The sequence below is a fragment of the Venustampulla echinocandica genome (genome assembly GCF_003357145.1).
Source record: "Venustampulla echinocandica strain BP 5553 chromosome Unknown scaffold_5, whole genome shotgun sequence".
Lineage (NCBI taxonomy): Eukaryota > Fungi > Ascomycota > Leotiomycetes > Helotiales > Pleuroascaceae > Venustampulla > Venustampulla echinocandica.
Genome location: NW_022474210.1, coordinates 1,232,026 through 1,257,204, shown reverse-complemented (window position 1 = coordinate 1,257,204; position 25,179 = coordinate 1,232,026). Strand labels below are relative to the sequence as shown.

The window sequence follows — 25,179 nt, the reverse complement described above, 5'->3', positions numbered from 1 at the left end:
GCTGTAGCATGGCTTCAGGCTCCCCGTATTCTTTTATCTCCCTTAATTTGATTTGACCTGCTCCTTAGCGGCATCGTTGTATAAGTACGTGCGCCCTTCCCTGCCGATTCCCAGGGTCTCGCCTCCGAATAGGAGGCGTGTTAGGTTGGTTCATCCTTTGCTGACGGCTTCAGTATTCAATTCTTTTCCTAGGCTACGGCCACGGCTACAGCTACAGACATTGCGATGCCTTCTGAATCTGTGGCGTCTTCCTGGCATCCGGCCTTCATGCCGAATTCCACGGCCGACACAATCAAGTCAGAAGTTCCCCATCCGCAACAACCACAATCACAGCCACAACCCAACGCGCTCCCCGTACAAGAACCTCCCATCGAAACTTCAGATCCCGATATATCCACGGAGAGACGATATCCAGGTCCTGAAGATGCTGCGGTGAACAATTTGAAGCAGCCAGAACTGAGCACTCAGCCAACGCAAAATGCTCCTCCTTCGGCAAACGAACTAGATGTTGCGCCCACGACATCCCCAGCAGGCTTAGGCTTGGAAGCGTTGGAAGACGGCCCATTGGATAATGGCGTCGACGATCGGGACACAATCGACGATGACGCAGCGGAGCTCCCGTCGGAAATCTCCAACCACGCGAACAAGCACCTCAGCACGATGTCTTTCACGAGAACCGTGTCGCAAGACGTTAGCTGGGGTGAGGACGATGAGGTGGATCCGGAGTGGAATCTTTCCAGGACAGATACCGATCCTTTCAAACTCATGCCCAAATCAGACCGGACGAATTCGTTCCCTATGGTTCCACCCCTCCATTCGCCTGAAACTATTCACGCCGATACGCCGTTGGCCCCGACCCAGGCAGGAGAGGTCATACAGAAGGCTGAAAAGGGGTCGGCAGACCTGTTCGCAGACGGGGATAATGATGAGGCAGATTTCTTCAGTCAGCAGGCTACTTCGAATACTAGCCCAGGCCTTCTCCCAGAATCCTCGAATGGCGGAGATATTGAGGGCAACAGGTTAGATTTCGGGCAGTCATATGGTGGGGATGCGCTGCAGGCGGACGATCAAGCTCAGTCTCGCTTTGAGGAAGGCCTCCCGCTAGTTCAAGCGTCGGAAGTATCTCGTGGCGATTATGGATCATCTCCATTTATGGATGAAGGAAATGATGAGGACGACTTTTTTGCACAAGTCCGCAAGTCGGACGATGCTACGGGACAACCCGCTCCGCCATCTCTTCAAAGAAAATCGACGACGCAGGCCATGGATCTGGGGAATCACCTGCCAGGTGGAGACACTCAGGAGTCGCCTATACAAACGACAGGAAGCTCACAAGGCTCACTTGATAAGGTGACTGGCGGGAGCATCAGTGCATCAGCCAGTACTGTCTTATCTCAGGTCTTTGGCGACCCCGAAACACCTATCCACAATCAAACAGATGGCCAAGTTTTGGAAGCAGGTTCTGGTGAGAGTGATCTTGCTGAAAAATGGAAAGCCGCATTGGCCGGCGATGAGTTTCTGGACGATGAGGACGGGCTTTTGGAGGACGACGAACCAGTGGAAAATAATACTGCCCTTGATCCGGCCACACTCTTTGGAAGTGATGATGAAGGCTTTTTAGAAGACACCGACGAGCAAAATGAGTTTACGGCGCCACCTCTACAAAGCCCCCCGATTCCGACATCTGTCACCGGCCCCAATGGTCATGTGGCAGGGTTTGACAATCTCACCCAAGGAGCCCAACCAACCCGTCCCAGCAGCAGTCGATATGTTCCTACTGGTGTAAGTACGGCGACGGCTCCTCAACCAAATAATAGCTATCTGCCAACTGCGCCACTTTTAGCAGATCTTTCGAGCCCAGCAATTAATAGTATTGCAACAAGCCCATATGTAGCACCAGCTACCCAACCGCAATCTGATCGTCCAGATGCGCCCAGGGCTCAAAGCTTTGCCGCCAAGTCCAAAGGCGGATATTCATCACCTTATGACTTACCAATGGAAGTTGTAAAACCCCGGAAGCGTGTAAGCTTGCAGAATATTGGTCGTGCCAACAATGTACCTACTGCGCCAGCAACCGCCCCTCCTCCCAGAAGCACCAGTATGTTTGCACAGCAGGTACCGCCACCAAGGGAAGCAAAGTCCACATTAACATCACCCACGGACAGCCAGGCGCCACTATCCCAACCTCTCCAGAACAAGTCTTCGAGCAGTTTCTTCGAGGAGCTGCCTATGTCTCAAAAGGCAAGGCCAGCCCCAAGACACTCAAATAGCTACGGGCTTCCAGCAACAAGTCCTTATGCCTCCCCTAACCTTTCCACCCCGCCATTTAATCAAACCGCGGGACCAACCCCCTACGCATCTCAACAGCAGTCAGTACAATCATCAATTCCGGCTACAGACCTAGTCGCGCCGGAACGGGTCAGCCCGTATGCTTCCCTTCCAACGGGCAATGTCCCACCACCAGCCGTATCCTCCAGATACTCTCCTGCACCTCCACACACGCAGAATCAAATCGCCCCTCCGCCCGTTTCTCAAGCTCGATATTCTCCTGCGCCTCCTGCCCCCCGTCCGCAGCTCCAAACGTCCAACTCACTTCCTCTAACTTCACCACCCCCGGTGCTTGCCCACCAGCCTAGGACTTCTAGTCCTCTCGCTCAATTCGAGAGAACCCATGATTCAAGGCCACATAGTGCAGAGACCCCAAGTTTTGATCGTCGAAGTAGCTCCTCGGGTTATGAGCCAGCTTCAAAAACCGCCCATCTTCCTCCAACTCGTGAAGTTGACGAGGAAGAGCCATATCTGCCGAGCGGTACTACAGCCTATGGAGCTTTGTCGATTCCGAATGCACATCCACCACCTCCCTCCCACGGTATGGCGATGGTTTCTCAGACACCGCCACCACCACAAAGTATTGCCTCCAAAATATACTCTTCGCCCCCCAAGCGCACCCCGTCGTATCTACCTAATCAACCCCCAAGTAGTATCGACCAGCATCAGGCAATCGTCCCTCCGAAAAGGTCGCAAACCCAATCTCCTGGCACAGCATTTACTGGTCCAAGGTTTGACATGGTCGCTTCTCCTCCTTATCAACGGCCCGCGTCCGTAGAAGTCCCAACGTCCCCTCGGATGCAGGTTGGAGTAGCTACAGCGCCAACAGCGCCTTCTCACGGGCGTATGAGAGGCTTTTCTCAAGGCCTTGATTACGTCGCTCCCAGTGATGGTCGGGAACACGACCCTTTACAGAGGTGGAAAGGTGCCCCCATTATTGCCTGGGGTGTTGGTGGAACTATTGTTACGTCCTTCCCGAAAGATGTTCCGCGATATGGGATGAACCAGGCTACACCCATGATTCTCCGAAGCCCTGGGGAAGTAAAGGTCAAAGGTATCAAAGATATCGATCCTCTCCCGCCTAGGCTAACAACCTTTCCGGGGCCTCTGAAAGGGAAGTCGAAAAAGAAGGAGGTAGTTGGCTGGCTGGCTTCTGGCATTGAATTCCTGGAGCATAATGCATCATATTTACGTTCGATTCCCCATCTGTCCCATGAAGACAAACGAACTGAAGAGCGTATATTACTTTGGAAAATCTTGAGAACATTTGTCGAGAATGACGGTACCCTAGAAGGCAATCCAACTGTTGATAAAGCTGTGAGGGATGTTATATCTCCCGGCGTCGACGACAATTCTACCACTACCCCACTCTATGCGACTGGAGCAGACCTTTCAGGCATTTCTCGGACTTCGACTTCAGTCGCGAGATCTGAACCAATAGACCCTGCAGCTGTTGACCACCTGAGGATGCATCTGCTACGTGGCGAGCGTGAAAAGGCAGTATGGGAAGCCGTGGATAAACGGCTATGGGGCCATGCGATGCTCATATCCAATACAGTTTCGAGGGAGCTATACAAACAGGTTGCACAGGAGTTCGTTCAAAAGGAAGTCAAAAGTACTGGTGATAATACTGCGTCACTTGCAGCTCTGTACGAAATATTTGCTGGAAACTTTGAAGACAGTATCGATGAACTTGTTCCAGCTTCAGCTCGGGCTGGTTTCCAAATGGTTAGCACCTCAAACACAAACGAGCGCTCCAAAGATGCCTTAGATGGCCTCGATAGATGGAGAGAAACTCTGGGGCTTGTGCTGAGCAACAGGAGTGTCGACGACATTCAAGCCCTGAATGCATTAGGAAAGCTCTTGTCTGGTTATGGTCGAGCTGAGGCGGCGCATATCTGCTTCTTATTCGCGAGGAACCTCTCAATATTCGGCGGGGTCGATGACCCCTCGGCAAGCATTGTCTTGGTTGGATCTGATCATATGAGGCAGCCATGCGAATTTGATAAAGAGCTAGAGTCCATTCTACTCAGCGAGGTTTTCGAGTACGGAATGTCGCTATCCAGCACCTCAAATGTGGCGGTTTCCAGTCCTCACTTATCCGTTTACAAACTCCAGCACGCGATGGTTCTCGCAGAATATGGTTTTCGGGAGAAGGCTCTGCAATACTGTGAATCTATTGCTTCATCCATTACTTCCCAAACCCGACGATCTCCATACCACCATCCGCTGCTTATATCGGCTCTAGATGATCTAAGCAAGCGTTTGAAGCAATCTCCCAAATCGGAATCGTCATCATGGTTGTCAAAGCCAAGCATAGACAAGGTTTCGGGGTCTGTATGGGACAAACTTAGCAAATTTGTCGCGGGCGACGAAGATGATGCAGCTGGAGCTATTACAGGTGATGGAGCGGAAATCGGCCCTTTTGCCAGGATCGCAGGTGGCACTCCTACCATCAGCCGGTCGCCATCTAACTCGGAACTCTACGGCTCCTATAATGGGGGCCTAGGCATTAATGGTGCCATGCCAGCAGCTCCGGTCAACAAGGCCAGCTCAAGATACGCCCCAGGTCGTTCCCATACACCGGAGACCCGAAGCGGGTCGTACGCCTCTCAGCCTCGAACTTCAATGGAAGGGAGATCATCGGGCGAACACCATCGATATGAACCTCAGCGTCAAATGTCTGATTATCAGTCCAACTCACAACCTCCTGTAAATAACTATGCACCCCAGACGAACGAAATATATACTCCGCAAACTTCATATATTCCACATGGAAACGATTCACCTTACGCGCCTCAATTAACTACGCCAATTACCGACCAAGCCCCGGCTAGCATCTATTCCTCCCCACAACCGGTTAACAATCTGGATGCTCATCAAAATCCTTCATACTCCTCACTAGAACCGTCTTCGAACCAACAATTTGCTTATGAGCCCCCCAACGGATATGAGCCAACGACATCTAGCAGTTACGAACCGCCCAGTAGTGGTTACGAACCGCCAGCCTATGAACCTGTTACATTCGGTGATGAACCCGATTCGCCTGTTGATACCAAACCCAAGAAAAAGTCGTTCATGGATGATGATCAAGATGACATTCCAGTTCCCAAGAGACCATCCGCGGCACGGGAACAGTCGAAGGAGGAAAAGGATCGGGAGGCAGATGAAGCCTTCCGGAGAGCTGCTGAAGCAGATGGTATGTTTCAGTCCCGTTCGTATGATTTATATCTAACACTCTTCAGCCCAAAAGTCTGCGACTGCACCCGCGAAGCGAGGCTGGGGTCTCGGAGGCTGGTTCGGAGCTGGGAAGAAAGAATCTGCTGATGTCCCACAATCGAACAAGCCAATTAGGGCCAAACTTGGAGAGGCTAGCTCTTTTGTTTATGATCCCGACCTCAAACGATGGGTGAACAAAAAGGGTGGTGATACCGCGCCTACGCCCACAGCAACTCCGCCTCCACCCAAATCCGGTCCACCACGGACAGCCAGTGGAGGGCCTACGTCGGCCCCTCCGCCTTTGTCCCGGACGACGCCCGCCATGCGCGCCGCTTCAGATGGTGATAGCCGGCCACATTCCAATCTTGGGAATGGTCCACCAACTTCATCTGCTGATGTAGGTAGTGGTGCATTGGCACCACCTTCAGCCCCTGCTATGAGTCGCAGTGTGAGCAGTGGCAGCGTCCAGAATCGCTCACCCAGCGCACCGCCTAGTAGACCTAGTACTGGAATGAGTAACGCAAGCAGTATTGATGATTTGCTTGGTCCTCCGACTGCCGGCGCTAGGAAGGGCACAGTGAGGAAGAAGAAGGGTAGGGGTTATGTGGATGTTATGGGGGAGAAAGCGGCTTCCTGAGGGGGGTTTTCGCAATGTATATTCTGGTTGGGTTGTATCATAGACTTGGGAAGGAGGGAAAACTAGGTAGTTACAAAGTATTAATTGTATGATATATTAACTCTACGCGCGCTCGGGTTCCCGTGCTGTTCAGCTAGCAGATAGGCATCACCATTGAATATGGTTTCTCTTAATGCTCGAAGACAAATTGACCCGTTGCGGTTTTTCTCCCCCAGAAGTCAACGGATCGTAGGTGTATGCCGTTAGCAAGGGGGAGTACCAAGAGAAGGTAAAACTGACACACAACCTTATCAAAACACCGTCTCGCTTAAAAAAGGGGGCAATTCCTGCGATTATCACATCTAGGGCGTATGGTCTGAAGTTGACTCCAGATCCAGATACTTCATTTTGCTGTGCTATATATATTGCCCTGGTCTAGGAAATACTCCTTGACAACATATGCATAAGCTGATTGGTGTCAGCCAATCATTCAGCTGAGTCTGCTGACGCCGCTTCAAATATCCTGAGGCCGGGGACTGTTGCCCAGACCTCTCCTTGTGTACCACGATTTCTGCCAACTTTCCTCTTCTGATAACCCCTACCTATCCTTCAATTCCAACATGCGCCTCATCCACTGCACTCTTAGCATTGCCTCCCAAGAAACCCTCGTTCATCTCGAACTCCACGAGTACCTCCTTGACTTCCCCCGTTACGCAATCCTCTCTCACCGCTGGGGTGCTCCCGAGGAAGAGCTCACGTTCCCAGACATACAAAAGGGCCTAACCTTAACTAAAGGCAAGGGCTACGAGAAAATCACAGGTTGTTGCGAGCAAGCCATCCGCGATGGATATGAGTATGTCTGGATTGACACGTGCTGCATTGATAAGAGCAGCAGCGCTGAGCTCTCTGAGGCCATAAATTCAATGTATGCGTGGTATTCGGGATCTGGTACTTGTTACGTGTATCTATCAGATGTTCCCGGAGAGAAGGAACTCGAGGATCATTCCAAGGAAAAGTCGGCATTCAGAATGAGCGAATGGTTTAGGAGGGGGTGGACGCTACAGGAGTTGATTGCGCCGTCATCTGTGATATTTTATGCCGACAACTGGGTGTTGATTGGAGAGAAATCTGATATGGCCGATCTTATCCACGATATTACAAATATTGATATTGGAGCCCTGAAAAATCAACGGGATCGTCCTATCAGCGTGGCGAAGATGATGTCCTGGGCAACGGGCAGGGTGACCACAAGGGATGAGGATAGAGCATACTCGCTCATGGGATTATTCGGTGTCAATATGCCCACGCTCTACGGCGAAGGCTCAAAAGCATTTATCAGATTGCAAGAGGAGATTATGCGCACGACGTACGACCAAAGTTTGTTTGCTTGGGAAATGAATGGTACTGCACCAAGGGGCCTTTTGGCGGCATCCCCGAACGAATTTGCTGGATCTGCAGATGTGGTCTTGATGGATTATAATGAGTTTGCTGTACAGTTTGGGAATAAAGATCCGAAGCCTGAATATAATTCGACGAATTTTGGGATACGGATCCAGTTGCCTTTGGAGCAGATTGATAACGGAGAGATCTATAAGGCATATCTTGCGTGCACAACTCAAAACTCAGATATACCGGTTTCTATAACTCTCAGGGGATCACCTAGAGCGGCAATAGATACATATGAAAGAGTTGATATTCCTGCGCCAAATTTGGACAACACCAAGCCAATCCGACTTTCCGATATCCCAGTCAAAGATATTTACGTCTCGAGCCCAAACAGCCTTCTCCACATGAACCCAACCACGACTCCCGAACTAGACATTCACTTCACAATCTCCCCCAACGATTTTCTTAAACCACCCACAACGTTCCGCTCGAAACTCTTACTAAACTACCATTATGGCGCCTCTATCAAACGTGCCACTGGGCTTTCCTTCACCGTCCGCTTTCGCCAAAATGTTGATGACCAATACGTCGTCTTATGCTTGGGCGAACTCCAAGGATTAATGACCATGGAAGCCGATTATGTTAAGCTTTTTGTAGTGGTGGGGTGGTATGGAAAGAGGCTGTGGTGTGATGTTACCGGCGCAAAGTTGGCAAGTGAGACGAGTGTTTATGAGTTGTATAGGGATTGCGACTCAAGTCCAGGGAACGTAAGGGCGAAGGGGAGAACAGAGTATAAGTTGAAAGTATCATTTGGAGAGAATAAACTAGCTGCTAATTTGGGGGTTACTGTTGGTAGGGAGAGCGTCAATGGCGGTAGAGAATCTTATAGCGCAGCTATAGAGTTTAATTGGACGTAGACCGACGTTTAGTTTATGAGTGAGCATTCCAAGACCGGTTTTGAGAACGAAGCGGTTTAGTGTCCTATGCAATGATGACCTGAGAGGAGATCTACATACATATTTCCAAAAGTTCCCAGAAGGAGCATTCGTTAGTTGGAAACAGCCGATGAATAGTAAACGAACATAAAACTAATGACTTTAGGGGCAAACTAACCAGTTTTCACTTTGAGTATCCATAGGACGACACTACAAGGCCTGGAAAAAGGAGCATACGTATCTAGATAATATCACAATACAAACGCACTTTCAAGTTTTTTAGTAACTTTATTTGTACTATGTGACGCTGGCTGGCGTGATCGAGCGAAAATTAGATATTTGTACAATGTATTGCTTCCCCCCTTTAGCAAATCCAAATCATCCATCCACTTGCTGTTGGCGACCAGTTCGTGTATAGACAATTCAAATCCGCCTTGGGCTCCCACTTCCCCAAGCACAGAAGCCCATCCATCCCTCCAAGATTACAATACTGGCCAGCCAGGCCATAGAACGCTACAATCCAGGACCACAGTCCAGATTCGAAGTAGCAGTTCTGAGACGCAACGCAGAAAATGCAACGCAATATCTCGCAGACCCCCCAACGCATGCAGGTAGAGCAAGCGGATCTTGCAAAACAAACCAAACCAACGAAAAGAAACGAAAATGATTATTGACACAAAAAGCTTTTAGTCGCTGACCGATCGCGGGTCAAATGCCGTCGCGCGCAAGAACAAATCCCTAGGGAGCTGAAAAGGAAATATGCGGAAAAAGCAACCTGTCTTCCCGCACACCGGTTCAATATGCGCAGGAAATTAATGCTAAAGGAAATCTGGCGACGCGAATGTAGTCTATGGTCGGAAGGTGAGGTATCATGGTAACAGAGAAAAGAACTTTTAAGACACGTTTTAGAAAAAGGCCCGCCGTCAAATGCAAGTGTTGCCCGCCAGTCTATGCACAGAGATTAGAATGCTTCCAGAGTACACCTCCGTGAATATCGTTGGATGCTCATGAGTCGTTCTCCTTTTTATCTTCAGATTTCTCCGCAGCGGCGGGGGTTGCCTTCGACATTGCGGGAGAGACAGATGTTGAAGGAGGGGAGGCTGGGTTCTCGGGCTCGCCCGATCCTAATCCTGCGAGCAGACTGAAGGTATGTATGTTAGTAAATATACTACGTAACAAAGGCTCCTGTTCAACATACCTAAATGCATTTGCTGACGCAGCTGACTCCTTTTCCTTTTGTTGAGGGGGTGTGCCAGTTCTTGATGAAGCTCCTGAGTCTTCACCTGGTCTGCTTAACGAACCACCAGGACCCATCTTTCGCCCACTGTTGCTTCTAGATGAGAACATGGAGGTTGGGCCAAATGACATATTTTGAGTGGAATGTCTGTTCGCGCCACCTTTGTTGGTTAAACGACGGAGGTCATCCATGCCAACAGTGTTCTTCTGGTAATCAACAGGTGGTTGGTTGCCATATCCACCTGAGAAATTTCGACCATCACCACGGCCCATCTGCATACGCCCGCCACCACCTCCGCCACCGCGTTGGTTGCCTCTGGCGTTCTCAGCGGCCTTCTGGGCAGCTGCAGCTTCAGCCTGCAATCAGTTAGCAATATGTCGTTAATATCTGGAGCGATGAAATCTTACCTCTGCTCGGACTTCTTCGAGTGTCTTCGGACCCTTGTTGGTCTCCTTGGATACCCAGCGCTTCTTGCGCAAATCAACGATATCCATCAACATGAATCTCAGTCGACTTGGCAAGTCAGGCGTGTCGGTCATTGCCTGGATTCGCTGGAAATAGACATCCATCATTGGCTTGCCTTTCTCGGTGCTGTCCAAGTTGGCACCAATTGTCTTGAGAAGCTTCGTCAATGACTCGATTTCCGCCTCATCAGGAATTCCGGTGTAGTCCACCAGCTTCTTCACGCATTGATGCATGATACGTTCTGTAAGCATGCTAAGCTTGTAAAGTTCGCCGATGAATTGGACAAGACCAAGACCACGTCGCTTGGCAGCAGCTGCGATATAGTACTCGTCGGACAACATGGCAGCTTCTGCCGACTTCTCCTCGCCCCGTTCACCCTCGGGCTTGTCTGGTAGGTCAAGCTTCCAGCCGCGCTCGAACTCTTCTTGACATCTGTTGAGCAGGTATTTTCTGAAGAGATTGCCTCCAGAGACGATGTTGCCATTCTTGTCTAGAATACTCTCATCCTTGATGTCTGGGCTCATAGTCTCCAACATCCGCTTGCAGAATTTGGCGTACATGGAAGCCCAGTGAGCCTCATCTGTAGCCTTCTCAAATGTGAGCTGGATAACCTGTCGAAGTGTGCGACCATCAGATTCATCCTTTGACTGCGCAGCGATCGCAAGAATTTGATCAGCAATCTTGTCGAACTTCTCAGGTGTCATCTTGTTGAGAGCCGCCTTAACCTTCCGCTGCACCATTTCAGGATCCATATGTCCAGCACCACCTGAAGCACCAGGGGTAGGGCCGGCAACACCAGTCGCAGCTTGAGTACCAATGCTACGAGGCTTCCATCCAGTTGCAGAGACTTGGATAGGCTTGAGATCCATGCCGGCTGTGAGGGGCATGGTCTTCGCCGCCTGGGCTTCCATCTTGGCATTGCCCTGGTGACTCTCGCGTTTGCTGCCACCTCGTTGAGATCTGCTCTGTTGACGAGGAGAGTTGGGCATGTTATACATTGTAGAACTAGAAGGAGTACGCTGCATTGTGCTGCCACCAGGGAAAGCACCACCAGGTCGATTGAATGCTGCCATAGGAGTGGCGGCAGGTCGAGGCATCGTTCCACTAGCCATGGCAAAACGCTCCGCGGAGGTTGTACCAGGAGGTAGAGTTTTAGCACCAAACTGGCCCATAGCGAAAGCTCCAGGCGCGTTGCTCCGGGTTGAGCTTGATCTGGGGCCCATTCCTCCAGTTCTGGTCGAAGCTGATCTTGCTGAGCCTCCATCACCATCACCGATGAGCGCCTTGATCTGTGACTCAAACTCCATGGATGGCTTTTCAATGAAGACCTTCTGGAATTGGAGTAAGAATTCCTTGTCATACTTGAAGCTCTTGCCCTTGGCAGCGACAGCAGAGTTGAGAGCCGGGTTGGGCGAGCTAATGTTGGTAGGATAGAGCGAGGGGTTGATGGCAGTGAGGAAGCGTGCCGATTTGAGCGATTGGAGAGCGGCACTGGGCTGCGGTGGTTCCACTGGCTTGGTGTTCAGAGGTGCTAGGTTGAGAGCGGCTGGTTTCCCACGCTTTTCAGTTGCACTGGTCTTAGGAGGTGGAGGGCCCATAGAATCATCAGAAGCTGGGGTAGATGCTCCGCTATCAGTGCCAAGAGTAAGGTTTGACAGCTTCGAGGCGAGTGTGCTTGGGGTAGTAGGGGCGATCTTCTCATCCTCCTTGGGGGTCTGCTTGACATCAACCTTCTCATCAGTGCCCTGAGCTTTTGCCTCGGCTTCAGCCCGTTTCTTCTCACGCTCGTCTTCGAGGCGTTCCATCTCGCGCTCGGCCTCCTTAAGCTTGCGGTCATTATCCTCAGCCTCCTGCTTCCGCTTGGCTTCATTAGCCTTATCAGCAATAGCTTTCTCGGCATTTCGCTTTGCAAGGATCTCTGCCTCCTTCTTCTCTCGTTCGGCTTCCGCTGCCTCCATCTCTTGAATCTGTCGCTCCAGCTCGTCTTCCTCGTCCTGCTTGGCCTTCTCGGCGGCGACCTTAGCATCAGCCTCTTCCTTTGCTTTAGCTTCTTCAGCAGCCTTGGCATCCGCTTCTGCCTTTGCCTTTTCTCCCTCCTTCCGCTTCTCCTCGGTGGCCTTAGCATCCTCGTCTGCCTTCGCCTGGGTTTCGGCAGACTTCTCAGCATCGGCGGCCTTCCTAACCTTCTCCATCATCTCAGCCCGAATCTGGTCCTGGGTCTTGGTCGCAGCACTGTCTGTGCGAGCATGTTGAGGAGTGGATGACTTGGGTGGAGGTGTCGGGGTCGAAGCAATAACAGGAGGTGTTCTTGTTCGGTTGCTAGGAGCAGGAGATGCGGGGGCTTTCAAAGCCTCAACATCCAGTGGTTCGCCATCTGGTCTCTTGATAAGAATTGCGGCGCTCTTTCGGACAGGCCGTGGGAAAGTCGCAGCTTGTGCGGAGGGAACCTTTGGTTGTGGCGTGTGTGGGTGGGAAACGGAGGCGGCCATTGAGGGGGTCTGGGGTTGCACTCCCATACTGGAGGCTGGTCTCTGATCTGACATCTGCGAGGAGTTTCGAGACATCGGCTGGGGCTGGGGCGCATATTGACCAGGGATGTAGTTTGGCTGTTGATAACCAGGTTGCGGGGACTGCGGGGGACCGGTCATGTACGACATCTGGGGGTAGAACATAGGGCCGCTCTGCATGGGCATGCCTCGGGGGTCATATGCTTGGGGAGGGGGGTATCCGTAGCCCTGTTTGTAAGTTAGAAATGTGTCAAAATCGTTACTTGCAGGCGAAAGATCCATCTTTTTCAAGTCAAACTGCGGCATGCCAGCGAGAGGAGCAGGAAGGGGGGGAAGAGGGGGAAGAGAATGGAGAGCAGATTGATCAGCAGAAGGACGTCGGTTCTCCATGAAGCCTCGAGGTGGTGGCGCCATGACTTGCTCGAGAGGCATGAAATGACCCGAACCTGTGGGCTTCAAGGGAACCGAGAAATTCCGCATCTCGGGCTGGCCATAACTTTCACTCTCTGTTGAAACTTGCTCATGCGGCATAATTTGATGGCCAAACAGTTCCCTTGCAGGACCTTTAGGTGGCGCGTGGCGGTTATTAGAGTACTTCTCGTTCTGCCTGATCTTGCCTTTCTGTTTATTGGACTTTGAAGAAACTGAAGGGTGACGTGAAGTGGAAGGGAGGGGTACTTGTTGTGCTTGCATGTGCTGGAATTGTCCATATCCTCCATACTGCTGTGGGTTTGCCATGGGCATTGCGTTGTTCATGTTTGGCGTGCCAGGCATTGAGGGGGTGAGAGCTGGACTACGGGCCGCTTGGTGTGGGGAGTTGGGGAAGTTTGGCATAGGTCTGCCCTGTCCTTGGAAGGGCGGGGCCATGGCACCGCGACCCTGGCTTTGGGTATTTCTGTATTGCGCATTTCCCGGAGGATAGCCCATTTGTTGCGAATACCCTGGGTTGAAGTTGCCTCGACCTCCTCGGCCGCCCTGAGGAGGGAAACCACCGCGGCCCTGAGTCGCACCAGGTCCTTGGTTGATGTCACCATGATTAGACTGGGATTCTCGGCGTGCATGTCCAGCTTGTTGGTTTCCGGGAGCAAGAGGGGCTTGGTTTCCAGATGCTTGTCTCATGTGACGCTATCACACAGAAAGATTAGCATATGCAGTTTGGTCAAAGGAAGAGGGAGGAAATTTACATCGCCATCGCCACCGAGACTACCAAATGTCACGCCGTTGCCTTGAACTGCCAAGCCAGAAGGTGGTCGACCACCACTGGCTGATGGCTGGGGGATCGGGGACGGCGGTTGTGCCGGAGATGTCACTCTGGGGTTGCTTGGGATCGGGATGGGCGCCGAAGCAGCAGCTTGTGTCTGTGGGGTGCTGTGGGTCGCGGCAGGAGAAGCACCAGCGTTGATCGAGCCAAACTGGATGCCAGCCTTTGATCCGCCAACAGGACCTCCATTGGGGACATATCCGCCGATGGTCACCGAGCTCTTCCGCGAATGGTCGGCCGCACCGCCATTGATTGCAGAGCTGCTATGGGCGATAGCAGGTGCCGAAACCGCCGGTACAGCAGGAGGAATCGCCGTCCGACCGTTTACCGGCGAGATGGACGCGGATTTTCCATGTTGCTGCTGTACCGGCGCAGAACCTCCGACAGCCACGGCGGGGGATGGAGTCGAGGAGCCCGTCGCGATGGGAGGCGACGAGACTGCCTTCGCCTTCTTCGCGGTCGAGGCGTAAGATGGAGTCGACTGGGACGCGCTAGCGGAGTTGGAGGCCTGGCTTGGGATTTGGGAAGACTGAGAAACTGAAGTCATAGGCGGCGAGATTAGTTCGAAGGTGACCTCGTGTCGTTCTCTGTGTGTGTGCGTTGTTGTTGAGTGTTTCGTATGACGTATCGCGATGGACGGAGATACCTTCGCAGAAGGCGACCGAGATCAAATCTGGCGACAAATATTAAGAGGAGGTCGAAACGCTGTGGAGTGGAGTTTGGAGGGAGGTGAGATGGTCGAAGTGAATCGGATCTCTCTTGGAGTTGGGGGTTTGGTGGTGGTGGGAAGGTGAGAAGATTGCCTGAAAGGAGGCGTTTCTTTTTTTTTTCACTGGGTGAATTGAAGGAGTGTGGCTGTCGCAGCAGGCTCGTCGCAACGGAGGCGCTGTCGATAGACTCGGGGGGATACAGAGTATCTCGAAACTAAACCAGCCGCGATCTGCTCTTCTACAGAATAGAAGGTAGATCTGGGGGGGGATAGAGGTCGGGGCCGGAGGAGTTGTGCGGATGGAAGATGTTTCTGAGATGCTCAGAAAGAGGGTTGCGGGAGAGAAAGAGAAAGTCGAGAAATTGCGAGTTGCAGACAATTTGGGGCGACGGGCTGGGGCAGGGGGGGGGGCTCGCTTATTCAGCGGGTACTTGGGTACAAGGTACATTCATTGTTGCGAAAGTATTATTATTATGATTGAGTATGAGTATGAGTATGAGTATGATTAGCATTGCTTTACACAACAACAACAACCACACAGAGCGAGCATGAAGAACAGTAGTGGCAACAGCTATGCGCTGCCTATCAAGTCCTCGTCCTCAGTTCTTGATTGACTCTTGACTTCGTGTCGAAACGAAACCCTCGCTCGGGTTGCCTGCTGAACCAGCCTATTTCCCTTCGGCTTCCACGTCCACGTCCACCGAGCACTCTATGTACCGTCCAAGCGGGTAAGCAGTGCGAGGGTACGAATGTCCCGATCATAGGTACATACGTATGTACTTCATACTTATTATCCTTCAGTGCAGTCCTCTCTCCACAGAAACGTCCTGCCTGAAATCTGTTCTCCCACCAGCAGCAGCGCTATATACATACATGCAGCCTCGCACTCCGGCTCTGAGCGCGGAACCCAAGATTCCGAGTCTTGGTCAGTCAATCAATATGTTTTCCTGGCTGCTGGCTTGCAGAGTTAGGGCCAGAAGGAGTTGGTTGGCCTGGCGAATTTTTCATCAAACAAAAATCCTCAGATCACTCCGATGCCTTGCCCTGCCCTGCCCTGCCCAGGGCCCAGCTCTGGCCCAGCCCGAAGTCCCGAGCAAGTCTTGCGAAAGTTCAAACGCGCTACAGCCAGCTCGCAACCCCCTGGATGGGCCCTCATCTTGGATTTGGTTTTTCTTGGGCGGGTTCTTGGGTTCTTGGGGGCAATTATTCCCGTGATGCGCAGTACTTCGTACAAACCGAACAAATACCGTGCTCATGTCAAGTCCCAAGAGAAAGAAGGAAGGAAGGATTAGGCTGCGCAACAGGGCGAGCCTCCAGGCGAGTGACTACCTACAGAAGTACTCGGGGCTGATCGGTGGTCCAGCGAAACTCGAGCGCTCGCACCAGACCGTCCCTAACAAAGCAGCCCGGCGCAGTGGTTGCTATCAAAGGATACGTTCAAAACGAGAAGATGATTCATGAGCCATATGATACAATAAATGATGGCCATGACAGCGATCTGAGCCATGACAGCCAGTGCCAATCAGTTAGCGTTCGCCCAGATGTCACCCTCTCTCTATAACCAACCATTCGCGCCATTCTTCGACACTAACTACTCTGTCCATCGTACCAAAAAGTTGGGCTGGGCAGCCCCTTGCATCGTGGGGACGGAGTACGAGTACCTCCGTAGGGAGATGGATGGCAGTGGTAGAGGCTCATCGCGCCCTTCGCCACCCCAACACGAACGGTGCCAAATATTTCCCAGTGGATCGAGTACGAAGTACGTAGTACCCGGAGGTACGTAGTGCAACGTACAGGAGTTAGGATGCTTTCACCCCTTAAACCCGCCAACTCAACCAACTTCATCGCCCTCGTCGTTCGCCGAGTAGCTTACGTGAAGGCGAAGCATCCAGCATCCAATATCATCCAGTATGATATGCCCGATCGAAGCATCTCTGAGTCATTCTGACAGACCATCGTCGTGGCGCAATCCGCCTACTTCTGCTTCTGCATCTGCATCATCTGCATCATCTGCATGCACAGCTCACATTCTCGAGCGACCGGTCTCCCAAAGGGGAGCAGCGCCAGTCGGGATCTGCTGCAATGTGACGACAGCCGCGTAAGGCAAACGGATCTTATCTGCCATGAAAAATAAAATAAAATTGCTAAAACCCCGTTCGTTGGCGTTGCTCGACGTCGCTGCTGTAGGTATCCGTAAGAACCCGCCGAAGGAATCCAAACATACCTTACGGAGTATACACACACAGTCTTCCCCTCCTCCGGGATGGCTCGCGAAGAGATCATTTAATAAGAGCACAATACGAAGTATCTTCCCTCGCCGCACATAGTATCAATATCACATTGCGCCCCCAGATGCTAATCTTAAAGATATGGGTTTCCTCCCGGAAATTGCATCTGTTTCTTCTGGAAGCCCCGAAGGCTCAGGCACTCGCAGAAGCGAATGACATGCATGGCATTTGATCGCCCAACCTGCATCTGTAGGTTTTGCAGCAAACGAGACTCCCATCGTTCACATGCCTTTGTTCAAACCCAGATTTATTTACCTGGTTTCGTTGTTCGTTGGTTTCTTCCACTTCTAGAGTTTTATTTGTGTTTTTCCGGAATCGGTATTTTCAGGTTTGCTGCATTGCATGACTTCTGATTCGCCACCACTGTTTGTGTGGGTGTGGTGCGCTGTGGCGCATTACCCCTTTTCGCCCCCTTCTCACAGAGCTGAAACTATTCCAATGGCAGATGCGTATACCAATGCACCAGAGAATACACAGTCTAAGTACCCTCGGATACTTTAACAAATTTAAGTCGTTAAACCCCTACTAGTAAATAGATGCTTCAGCGGATTTGAATGTCTCACCTCACCATAGGGTTTTTCACGTTGATTACCTGATATCTAGACAGTTCAAGTTTCTGAGCTGGCGACTTATTAAAAGTCTGCTGAAGGTAAAGATGCGACAAAGGCAATGACCTCCTTTGGAAAATCAGAGATATGGACGCCGGTCCGTCGCTACGATTTATAACTTTTCAATTACGTATGCCAGCAAATGGTAATATTGTTAATCACATAAGCATTAGATCAGAATATCTGCCTGTCTTCGAATCGCAGGCCTCAAGACCACGCATATAAATTCTATCGCCCGCGAGCACTCTCCCTTAGATTATCTTGACCAAAACACAACACGCCTTGCCTTTCACCTTCCACACCTTGCTCCTCACTTTACCAAATGACAATATTGGACGACCTTGAGAGATATCGTAAGGACTACGATCGACGACGTCGGGTCGAGAAAGAAAACCGACTTATGATGGAGAACATAGACGAGGACGATATGGAGCGCTTTAGCAATCAAGAGTTAATTGATAAACTTATCTGTTTCTAATCGCCATATTGTCATCCTATTTCTTCACAGAGCCTTGTATAATTTTGACAGTAGCCTGGATAATAACAGTATGACTTTTCTTAATAGTGTGGTCTATTAATAGCAAAATAACTCTTATAACGAACCTCTGCATCGCCTCTAGTTTCCTTTGTGAAGAGTCCCAAAGTAGCTGTGTCCCCACTGGCACGGTCCGCCTCGATATACTCTCGCCCTGTACTCTATACTATAGGCCGTAGGGTGGAGTTCGAGCTTCTCTAACCGCTGAGTCCGAATCCCTGTCATCAATACCTGCACATTAAAGTGATATAACTCCTAGCATAACTTCCCTATTACTACTACTTTCACATATAATTTCAATAGCTAAAACCTGAATATCGACAAGTGACAACTTGAACTGATTCCGACAACCTAGGGTAAGGCACTTTCGACATTGCTTTTGGTAACTCCCGCAAGCGGCCAGAGTTATAGAATAAGTATAATCCTAGGAGAAGTATAAAGAAGCCTCTACATAAATCTTCATTCCAGCCATTCCAACCACCATATCAATAGCCACCACCACCACAACCCTGAAAGAAAAGTGTTCTAGATCCCATCGAAAACCCTTCCAGAACCTTTCCATTACGAAGGGGAAATCCGGACCTGTCAAGAACTACAATGAAATCTATGAACCTGCAGGGAGCTAGTTAGCGCGAGGAATAAATATTACCTCCATGTTGGTGGTATTGTTTTCCTCCATCGGCATGGAAGCCACCCCTACGTATTTCTTTGTTCTTCGAGGTAAATATTTTGATGCCCTTCTTTACTTTCATACAGTATCCGTCGACCAAGTCTGTTTCTATTTCCGCTCACAGATAACTAACGGGGACCGGGTACATAACTAAACCACGTGCTTCGCCCCCCTTTTTCGGTCTATCCCGCCTTTATCGCATGTGCCTAAGGTACCTAGGAACGTAGAGCAATATTCTTTTAGAGATATAGCCTTCTAATCTCCCTCTCCCTGCAACAGGGCAAATATGGCCAAGGGCGTCGACAAACAAGATCATATCCTTATCAATATCATTTCGAAGGTCATGGGTAACACAGTTCAGCACACCAATAGTTAGACATTGAATATATCCCAATTCTGACGCTTTCTATATGTAATGCATCGGTATCCTTCGTCCCTACTCTGGACAGCGCCAGCCCAGTCCCGAATCCCCCATATAACATAAGATACCTAGGTACCAGAGGACATGCCAAGTAACACCACAACGCTAATGCAATCACAAACACCATGAGCCACCACTTCGCCTTCAGACCATGCTGAGATACCTCTAATCCAGTCTCGCCATCATTTATATGTAGCCCCTTTGAGACCCCCGTACACTTGCCATCCTTTCCCACGTATGGACTGGTGGAAAACCACGCGTTGGTGTTATATAGACGATGTTAAATGGATAGGACCAGTAAGTAGCAAAACCTGATCCGTAACCACAACAACATGTCCATACCTCCGTGAAATCGCCATAATCACCGCGCTAGCGACCATCACTAAAATACTTAGACCGGCTAGTCACAGAACCGTACAACTCGACCTGTGACCCCTATGTCCACAAAATCAGTCTCTCCGGCCTCGATATACCCCGGTAGCTTACATTGCAAGAACACTCGCTAATATACAGAACATAGGAAATCGGCATACCATCTCTGAGCCTCAAGCTGCGTGATCCAGCCCGCGCACATCTTTAACCTCCCCCGCACGCTAGTCGTAGCCAGCAGTTTGTATTTCTCTGCTTCTGCCGTGGGGAGCACGCTTGCGAACCACCACGGGAAAAGGGCCGGGTCATCTGGACAGTCGCCGTATGCGGCGTAAACGCGGTTATGGAGCCATGGAGCGCTTTGCTCGCGCATTCTCTTCACGAACGCTGTGCCAACCCCCATTAAATCCTGCGTTGACATGGTATCTAGTTCCATGACTGGCGGGGGTTGTGGTTCGTTTCGAGTAGAGCTGTGATGAGAATGTGCGCCGAAATGACCTTGTGATGGAGCATTGCGCCGATTGGCCAAGTTGCCGGTTTCCGCTGCTTCGAGGGCTTCTTCGGCGGCAATACTGATGTCGTCTATCCTCTCAATTTTACCAACTGTGTAGCCGTCCAAGAGGCCGTGTTTGACAACCCGGAATCTTGATACGCCTACCGTTTCTATCAGGCTTCGGCCGTCGGGTAGAAGATGCATATTGACGATATGAAGTAATGTTCCATATTGATATGAAGGAGCATGGCCTGAATTGCTTTGCTCTTCTCGATCTGGGTTATGGAGGAGCATGCCAAATTTCCTGCCTCCGCTCTCAATCGCTCGACGAATCATGAGACGATATCTGGGTTCGAATATGTGAAGGAATGTCGGCATGGATGGAAATGACAGTGTACAAATGAATAGCGGGGTGTCTAATTCGGCGGTACCGCTCGACTCTTCTGCCATGGCAGTTTCTGCTCGTGCGGCCAATGCTTCGGGGCAGAGGCCGATTAGAAGCTTGATGAGGAGTGTGTTGGATGGCGCTTGTTGAGCACTGATGCTGGGTGGAATTGACAGAACCCGCCGACATATCGGGCACAGATTTGAGTGATCTAGCACTCGATGTACGCATTTCCGGCAGAATGTATGGCCACAAGCTGTGGTGAGAGGGTCAAAGAATAACCCGTAGCAGACTTGGCAATCCAGCTCTGGTCTCGTCGCGTCCGTCAAATCTTCCAGTAGGGCTGCATCGAATGTCCCTGTGTTCTCGCCGGCTGGTGATACGGCAGTATATATGGCTTCGGAATCATATGCCAGCTCGCCCATTTCTGCCATAGCATATGTAGAACAGAGACGCCCGCCTTTCAAGACCCGGCTCCGTACTTCTTCATCCTGCAAAGAAGATATGCCCGCAGTTGACCATTTATTCCTCTCCTCGACGTGCACCAGCACTTCCGAAACCCCAGGCTTCTCATTGTACACATCTATCTCATTCCTCACAATTTCTACTATCTTATTCACCACCACATCCACAGCGCAATCACCATCTGCATGCTCTTTCTCGCAGCCCATAAAAGGGCATATGAAGCCCTGTAGCCGGTTCTCAGTAGCAGGATAGGTGATGTTCGGCCGCAGATGAAGCTTCGGAATGCATTTCTTGCATAACGAATTCCCACACGGTAGTGTAACTGGCTCTCGGAGAGGGTATGAACATTGCGGGCATTGCGCCAACCTCACAATCTGTCGGGCATCTCTGGAAGCATCGAGCGCGCCATTCGAGAGGGGAGTTTCGACGGGTAGGGAGTTCGAGACACTTGGGACGGGTGTTTGGCGAGGGATTGAGGTGTTCTTATTATTGACGGGAAGAGAAACGGGAAGAGAGGACAACAATGGTGCTTCGTCCAGTGCTGAGCCGTTGGACTGACCCTCTGGGTCGTCCATGTATTATATGAGGAGGCCGTGGGGTCGGCTCCAAGCCGTATTATAGAAAAGTCGCCAGTGTTGCTGTTCCTGATAGCAACCCTTTGCACGGGGCGGCGACTGGCAGTATTGAGCTACTATATGTATCTGGAAACCGATGTTGCAGAAGCTCGACTCGCCGTGTTTCGTCTTCAGGGTCATTGGCGTCGCAGAGATAGAAGGCGTATGCGCAGGGATATCAACTAGAAGCTCGAAGCTCGGGCAACAGATAGCTGGGTTGGAAGGGGAGCTTCGGGAATCAGCAGGACAAAAGAGCTTACCCAAGTAAACCAACCGAGCGCTGCAAATTAGGGAACAAGTATGGCACGTACGAGATACCAGCACAGCATACAGAGGGAGCTGATGGGGGATGATAATGATGGGTTCATGTGCCCCGTATGATCACCACTTTGGCGAGAGCCCGATCTGAAGTGGTGGGGCTCGGCTTGTCTTACCACAGTCTCAACTCCAGCCAAAGTCTCGTGGGCCCGACATCACACTGATCACAGTTGTCGCGTGCAATTTACAAGTACCTTACGTGGCACATACAGCACGAAGTACTTCAGTTAGCAGATCCTCCAAATAACTCACCTAGGTATACACCGAGTCATAGCGTTTGTTGTGTTCGTCTCTTCCGAGCGTCGCCAACATCCCTTTGGAATTCCTTTTGCGCCCTCATTTGTCTCACTCCAAAGATAAATTACGACTCTCAAGGGCGCAATCTCCTAATCTAATCAAGGCCGCTTTCAGGCTGCGTACATAGCCCGGTCCGCGTGGATCAAGCCACTGCATCGGATTGAAGCTGGCGATCCTAGCTAGATAATGTATTTCCTTCCAGATGATCGGCATCGTGCCAAACAACGTCGTAACAAAGCACATATTTCCAACACACCTTCTATCAAAGTGCATCGCAATGCAAGGAGTACTTCTCGAAACCATGCGATATGATTATTGTACGAGGGGTCTATATGCATCTAGAGTCTAGACCGTTAACACACATCCCAGCAGATAACGGCTTCTCGAGTACTACGTACCTAAGGTACGTAGTACTGTACCTCGCTTTGGCCTTGTAGAGAAACCCCCTTTCAGCCATCCCAAACAACAGCCTCCATAGCGCAGCAAACGACGCGTTCACATTTGAATACTTGATTACGCATTTCCCCTCTCTCCACAATTCCTTGCAGTATGTAGCTTTTGCATCCTTCATCTCATTGCTGTACAAGCCCGCCAACTGCTGCCGACACCCAAGAATATACATTCATGCGTCATAGACTATTTCTTACCGAGCCAGCAACCCCGTCTAATTGGGCTATCTTAACATCATATAACTTTATCAAGCCTCTCTCGAACCTTTTTGCAGAAGTCAATATACACCATGAATCATCAGTTTTGGGACTTTGCGCTATGGTAGGCCTTTGAGAGGCCGCTGATTCGTTATACCCAGTCTGAGAACTGCTTATTCCCTACAAAGTTAAATAATGTAGTAGGAATTGAATCACCGGAAACTAGAGTCTATGGGGCAAAGCGACATCGTAGAGATCTGGCGGGTGGTAAACAATTTCATTTTAGTTGAGAAATAACGTACATGTACAGTAATTGAGACATTGGGAGTGCTAGCTATTTCGCATTTTCCTACAGATGAAAATGAATGTAGAAGTTTGGGCTTGCAAGACTGTCTAAATCATATCGGTTTACTAGATTTTATATGGAGAAAATGTTCACTATGCTTCCACTCGTTCACCAACATAAAGTGAGTTATTTGGGCCCGGAATATTTCCAATCTGTTGCAAGCGAAATAGAATGATTCGGCGGTTGCAGATGATGTCACAGCAATCAGTATATGGGACGCAAGTATAGCAAATTTTGTATTCTAAAGCTCAGCGCGTGATTGATTATTAAGGTATCATGCTCCATTCTCTCATATTAGCCACTTCCTAGTAACACTTGATCGCTAAAACTCCGCAATGTGCTATGTATCGTGCAAACGCCCCCAAAGAAAAGCACCTCACACTCTCCTCCTTCCATAGAACCTACTTAGCTTTCTAGAACCTCGCTATTTCCATGGACCTTTTCTCCGCAGCCTTAACGGATTTTTCGAATTTGATAACACGCCTAATCTCCGCTATAAATCTTGCTTTTGCCGCTTTTTTGATCACCTCAGTTGGCTGAAGTTTCCAGAATGCAACCAGCGCTTCCTTTCCGGAGGCCATGGAATTTCTTCCGTAAAATTCAATGATGCCCTCGAGGCTACTAGGAGACGACAGCACTGCAGCATCCTCCCATGATACCCCTTCGCTTTCTGTATGGGGATATTGGTTTATGGAATAATGATTCTTGTTGGAATGGTGATGGACAAGAAACTCCACACCGCTTAGGCCATCGTCGGTCATAGTCTCCCGAGAATCGCTGATGCCAATAACATGCCAGACCAAGGCTCCTTCTGCACTGTATTTGGGCCATGGTTTTGGGGGAATCGTTCCATCAGGGTTAATCGTGGCTGCGCGGCGTGTTTGGTATCGAGTTCGGCTAGAGAGAACTTCTGGTTTTAAGTACTCTCCAAGTCTGCCTTCGCCATGAATATCAAGCCGCGATTGTATCTGTATCTTCTTAAATGCTTCAAGCATGGCATTTGTGATTACCCGGGGCCCTTTCATATGCGCCTTTAAATGGTTTTCCAGACCAAGGCAGAATTCGACGGCCATATTATGTTTGGATTGTCTCTGGGCGTCATCGCCCAAATGAGAGTCCTTTCTGGGGGGGTAAACAGCGAGGTGCTTGAGACCTCTCACCAAGAGTTTTAAGATTGGCAAGCAATTTGGCGTGAAGGTGTCTACGGTATATGGGCTGATTTGATGATCCAGTCTATCGCTGTAGTACACGAAGTACAGCTCAAGTGACTGCAAGCTTTTGCAAATCGCAATGGACCTGAAATTTGTTGGGTCACAATAATGAGACCAGTTGCAAGCGATAGAGCGGATCGCATGGAATCGGGCAGCGGTAATTGCGAACTGAAACAGGCATCCACTCTCTAGGTAGAAGAGGTTGTTCTTGTAAAAAAGATGCTCGCCAGCAACCTCCATGTAGATCTGCTTGCAGACCATCGTCAAGGCCACAATGGATGGAGGCGGAGTAGAGGCAACAACAGTGCGATACCTGTCATCAATCCTCCCCTCCTCGGGGGGATCCCGAGCGCTGGCGCAACGAAACTTATTTGACCTATGGCAAAGCTGGACTGGGCAAATAGGCGAATCGTGAGCCACACAATATTGGAAAATCATTGCTCTAATTTCTGCGGGAGGTTTGAGCAGTCTAGTGGTTTGGTTCATCTGAAACTTTTTAGCTTTTAGTACTCATTTTGTTGTGAATTATGAGACATACATCGAAGATAGCTTTACGGCTAACTGCCAACGATTGAGGTGGAGTATGGGTTTCGTTCTTTGGTGAAGCTAGGGTGTTATTGCACTATTCAAATTGTTAGCGTTGGCAAATTCATCAAAGGAATATTTTATGTTGACATACCAGCGTCATGCGATCACTGCTCAAGTTGTCATTAAGAGATTGCGATCCTTCAATGTCCTAAAAGTAGCCATCAGCCTTGATGATAGATCGGAACAAGATAGTGGTTGGCATACCCTGCTTCCAGTTGGTCGTCTCGCCGTCTCGCCGGGCTTATACCAGGAGCGGTCCAT

The 25,179-nt window shown here is 50.3% G+C and overlaps 5 protein-coding genes across 5 annotated transcripts; 2 read left to right on the top strand and 3 right to left on the bottom strand.

The window, feature by feature from the left end:
- Positions 1–225: 225 nt before the first annotated feature.
- Positions 226–6,184, top strand: BP5553_07316 (uncharacterized protein; the record flags this gene model as incomplete). Its single annotated transcript, XM_032015939.1, has 2 exons — positions 226–5,527; positions 5,574–6,184. The coding sequence occupies 2 exons, from the start codon at positions 226–228 to the stop codon at positions 6,182–6,184; spliced, it is 5,913 nt and encodes a 1,970-aa protein (XP_031868208.1).
- Positions 6,185–6,783: 599 nt separating this feature from the next.
- Positions 6,784–8,466, top strand: BP5553_07315 (uncharacterized protein; the record flags this gene model as incomplete). Its single annotated transcript, XM_032015938.1, has 1 exon — positions 6,784–8,466. One exon carries the CDS (start codon positions 6,784–6,786, stop codon positions 8,464–8,466), a length of 1,683 nt encoding a protein of 560 aa, XP_031868207.1.
- Positions 8,467–9,489: 1,023 nt separating this feature from the next.
- On the bottom strand, positions 9,490–14,501 carry BP5553_07314 (putative Eukaryotic translation initiation factor 4 gamma; the record flags this gene model as incomplete). The annotated part of the gene is made up of 4 exons (XM_032015937.1): positions 9,490–9,625; positions 9,683–10,077; positions 10,129–13,818; positions 13,878–14,501. 4 exons carry the CDS (start codon positions 14,499–14,501, stop codon positions 9,490–9,492), a joined length of 4,845 nt encoding a protein of 1,614 aa, XP_031868206.1.
- A 5,186-nt stretch (positions 14,502–19,687) lies between these two features.
- BP5553_07313 (uncharacterized protein) lies at positions 19,688–21,472 on the bottom strand (the record flags this gene model as incomplete). Its single annotated transcript, XM_032015936.1, has 1 exon — positions 19,688–21,472. The coding sequence occupies one exon, from the start codon at positions 21,470–21,472 to the stop codon at positions 19,688–19,690; it is 1,785 nt and encodes a 594-aa protein (XP_031868205.1).
- A 2,060-nt stretch (positions 21,473–23,532) lies between these two features.
- Positions 23,533–25,179, bottom strand: BP5553_07312 (uncharacterized protein; the record flags this gene model as incomplete). Its single annotated transcript, XM_032015935.1, has 4 exons — positions 23,533–24,816; positions 24,869–24,952; positions 25,010–25,066; positions 25,123–25,179. The coding sequence occupies 4 exons, from the start codon at positions 25,177–25,179 to the stop codon at positions 23,533–23,535; spliced, it is 1,482 nt and encodes a 493-aa protein (XP_031868204.1).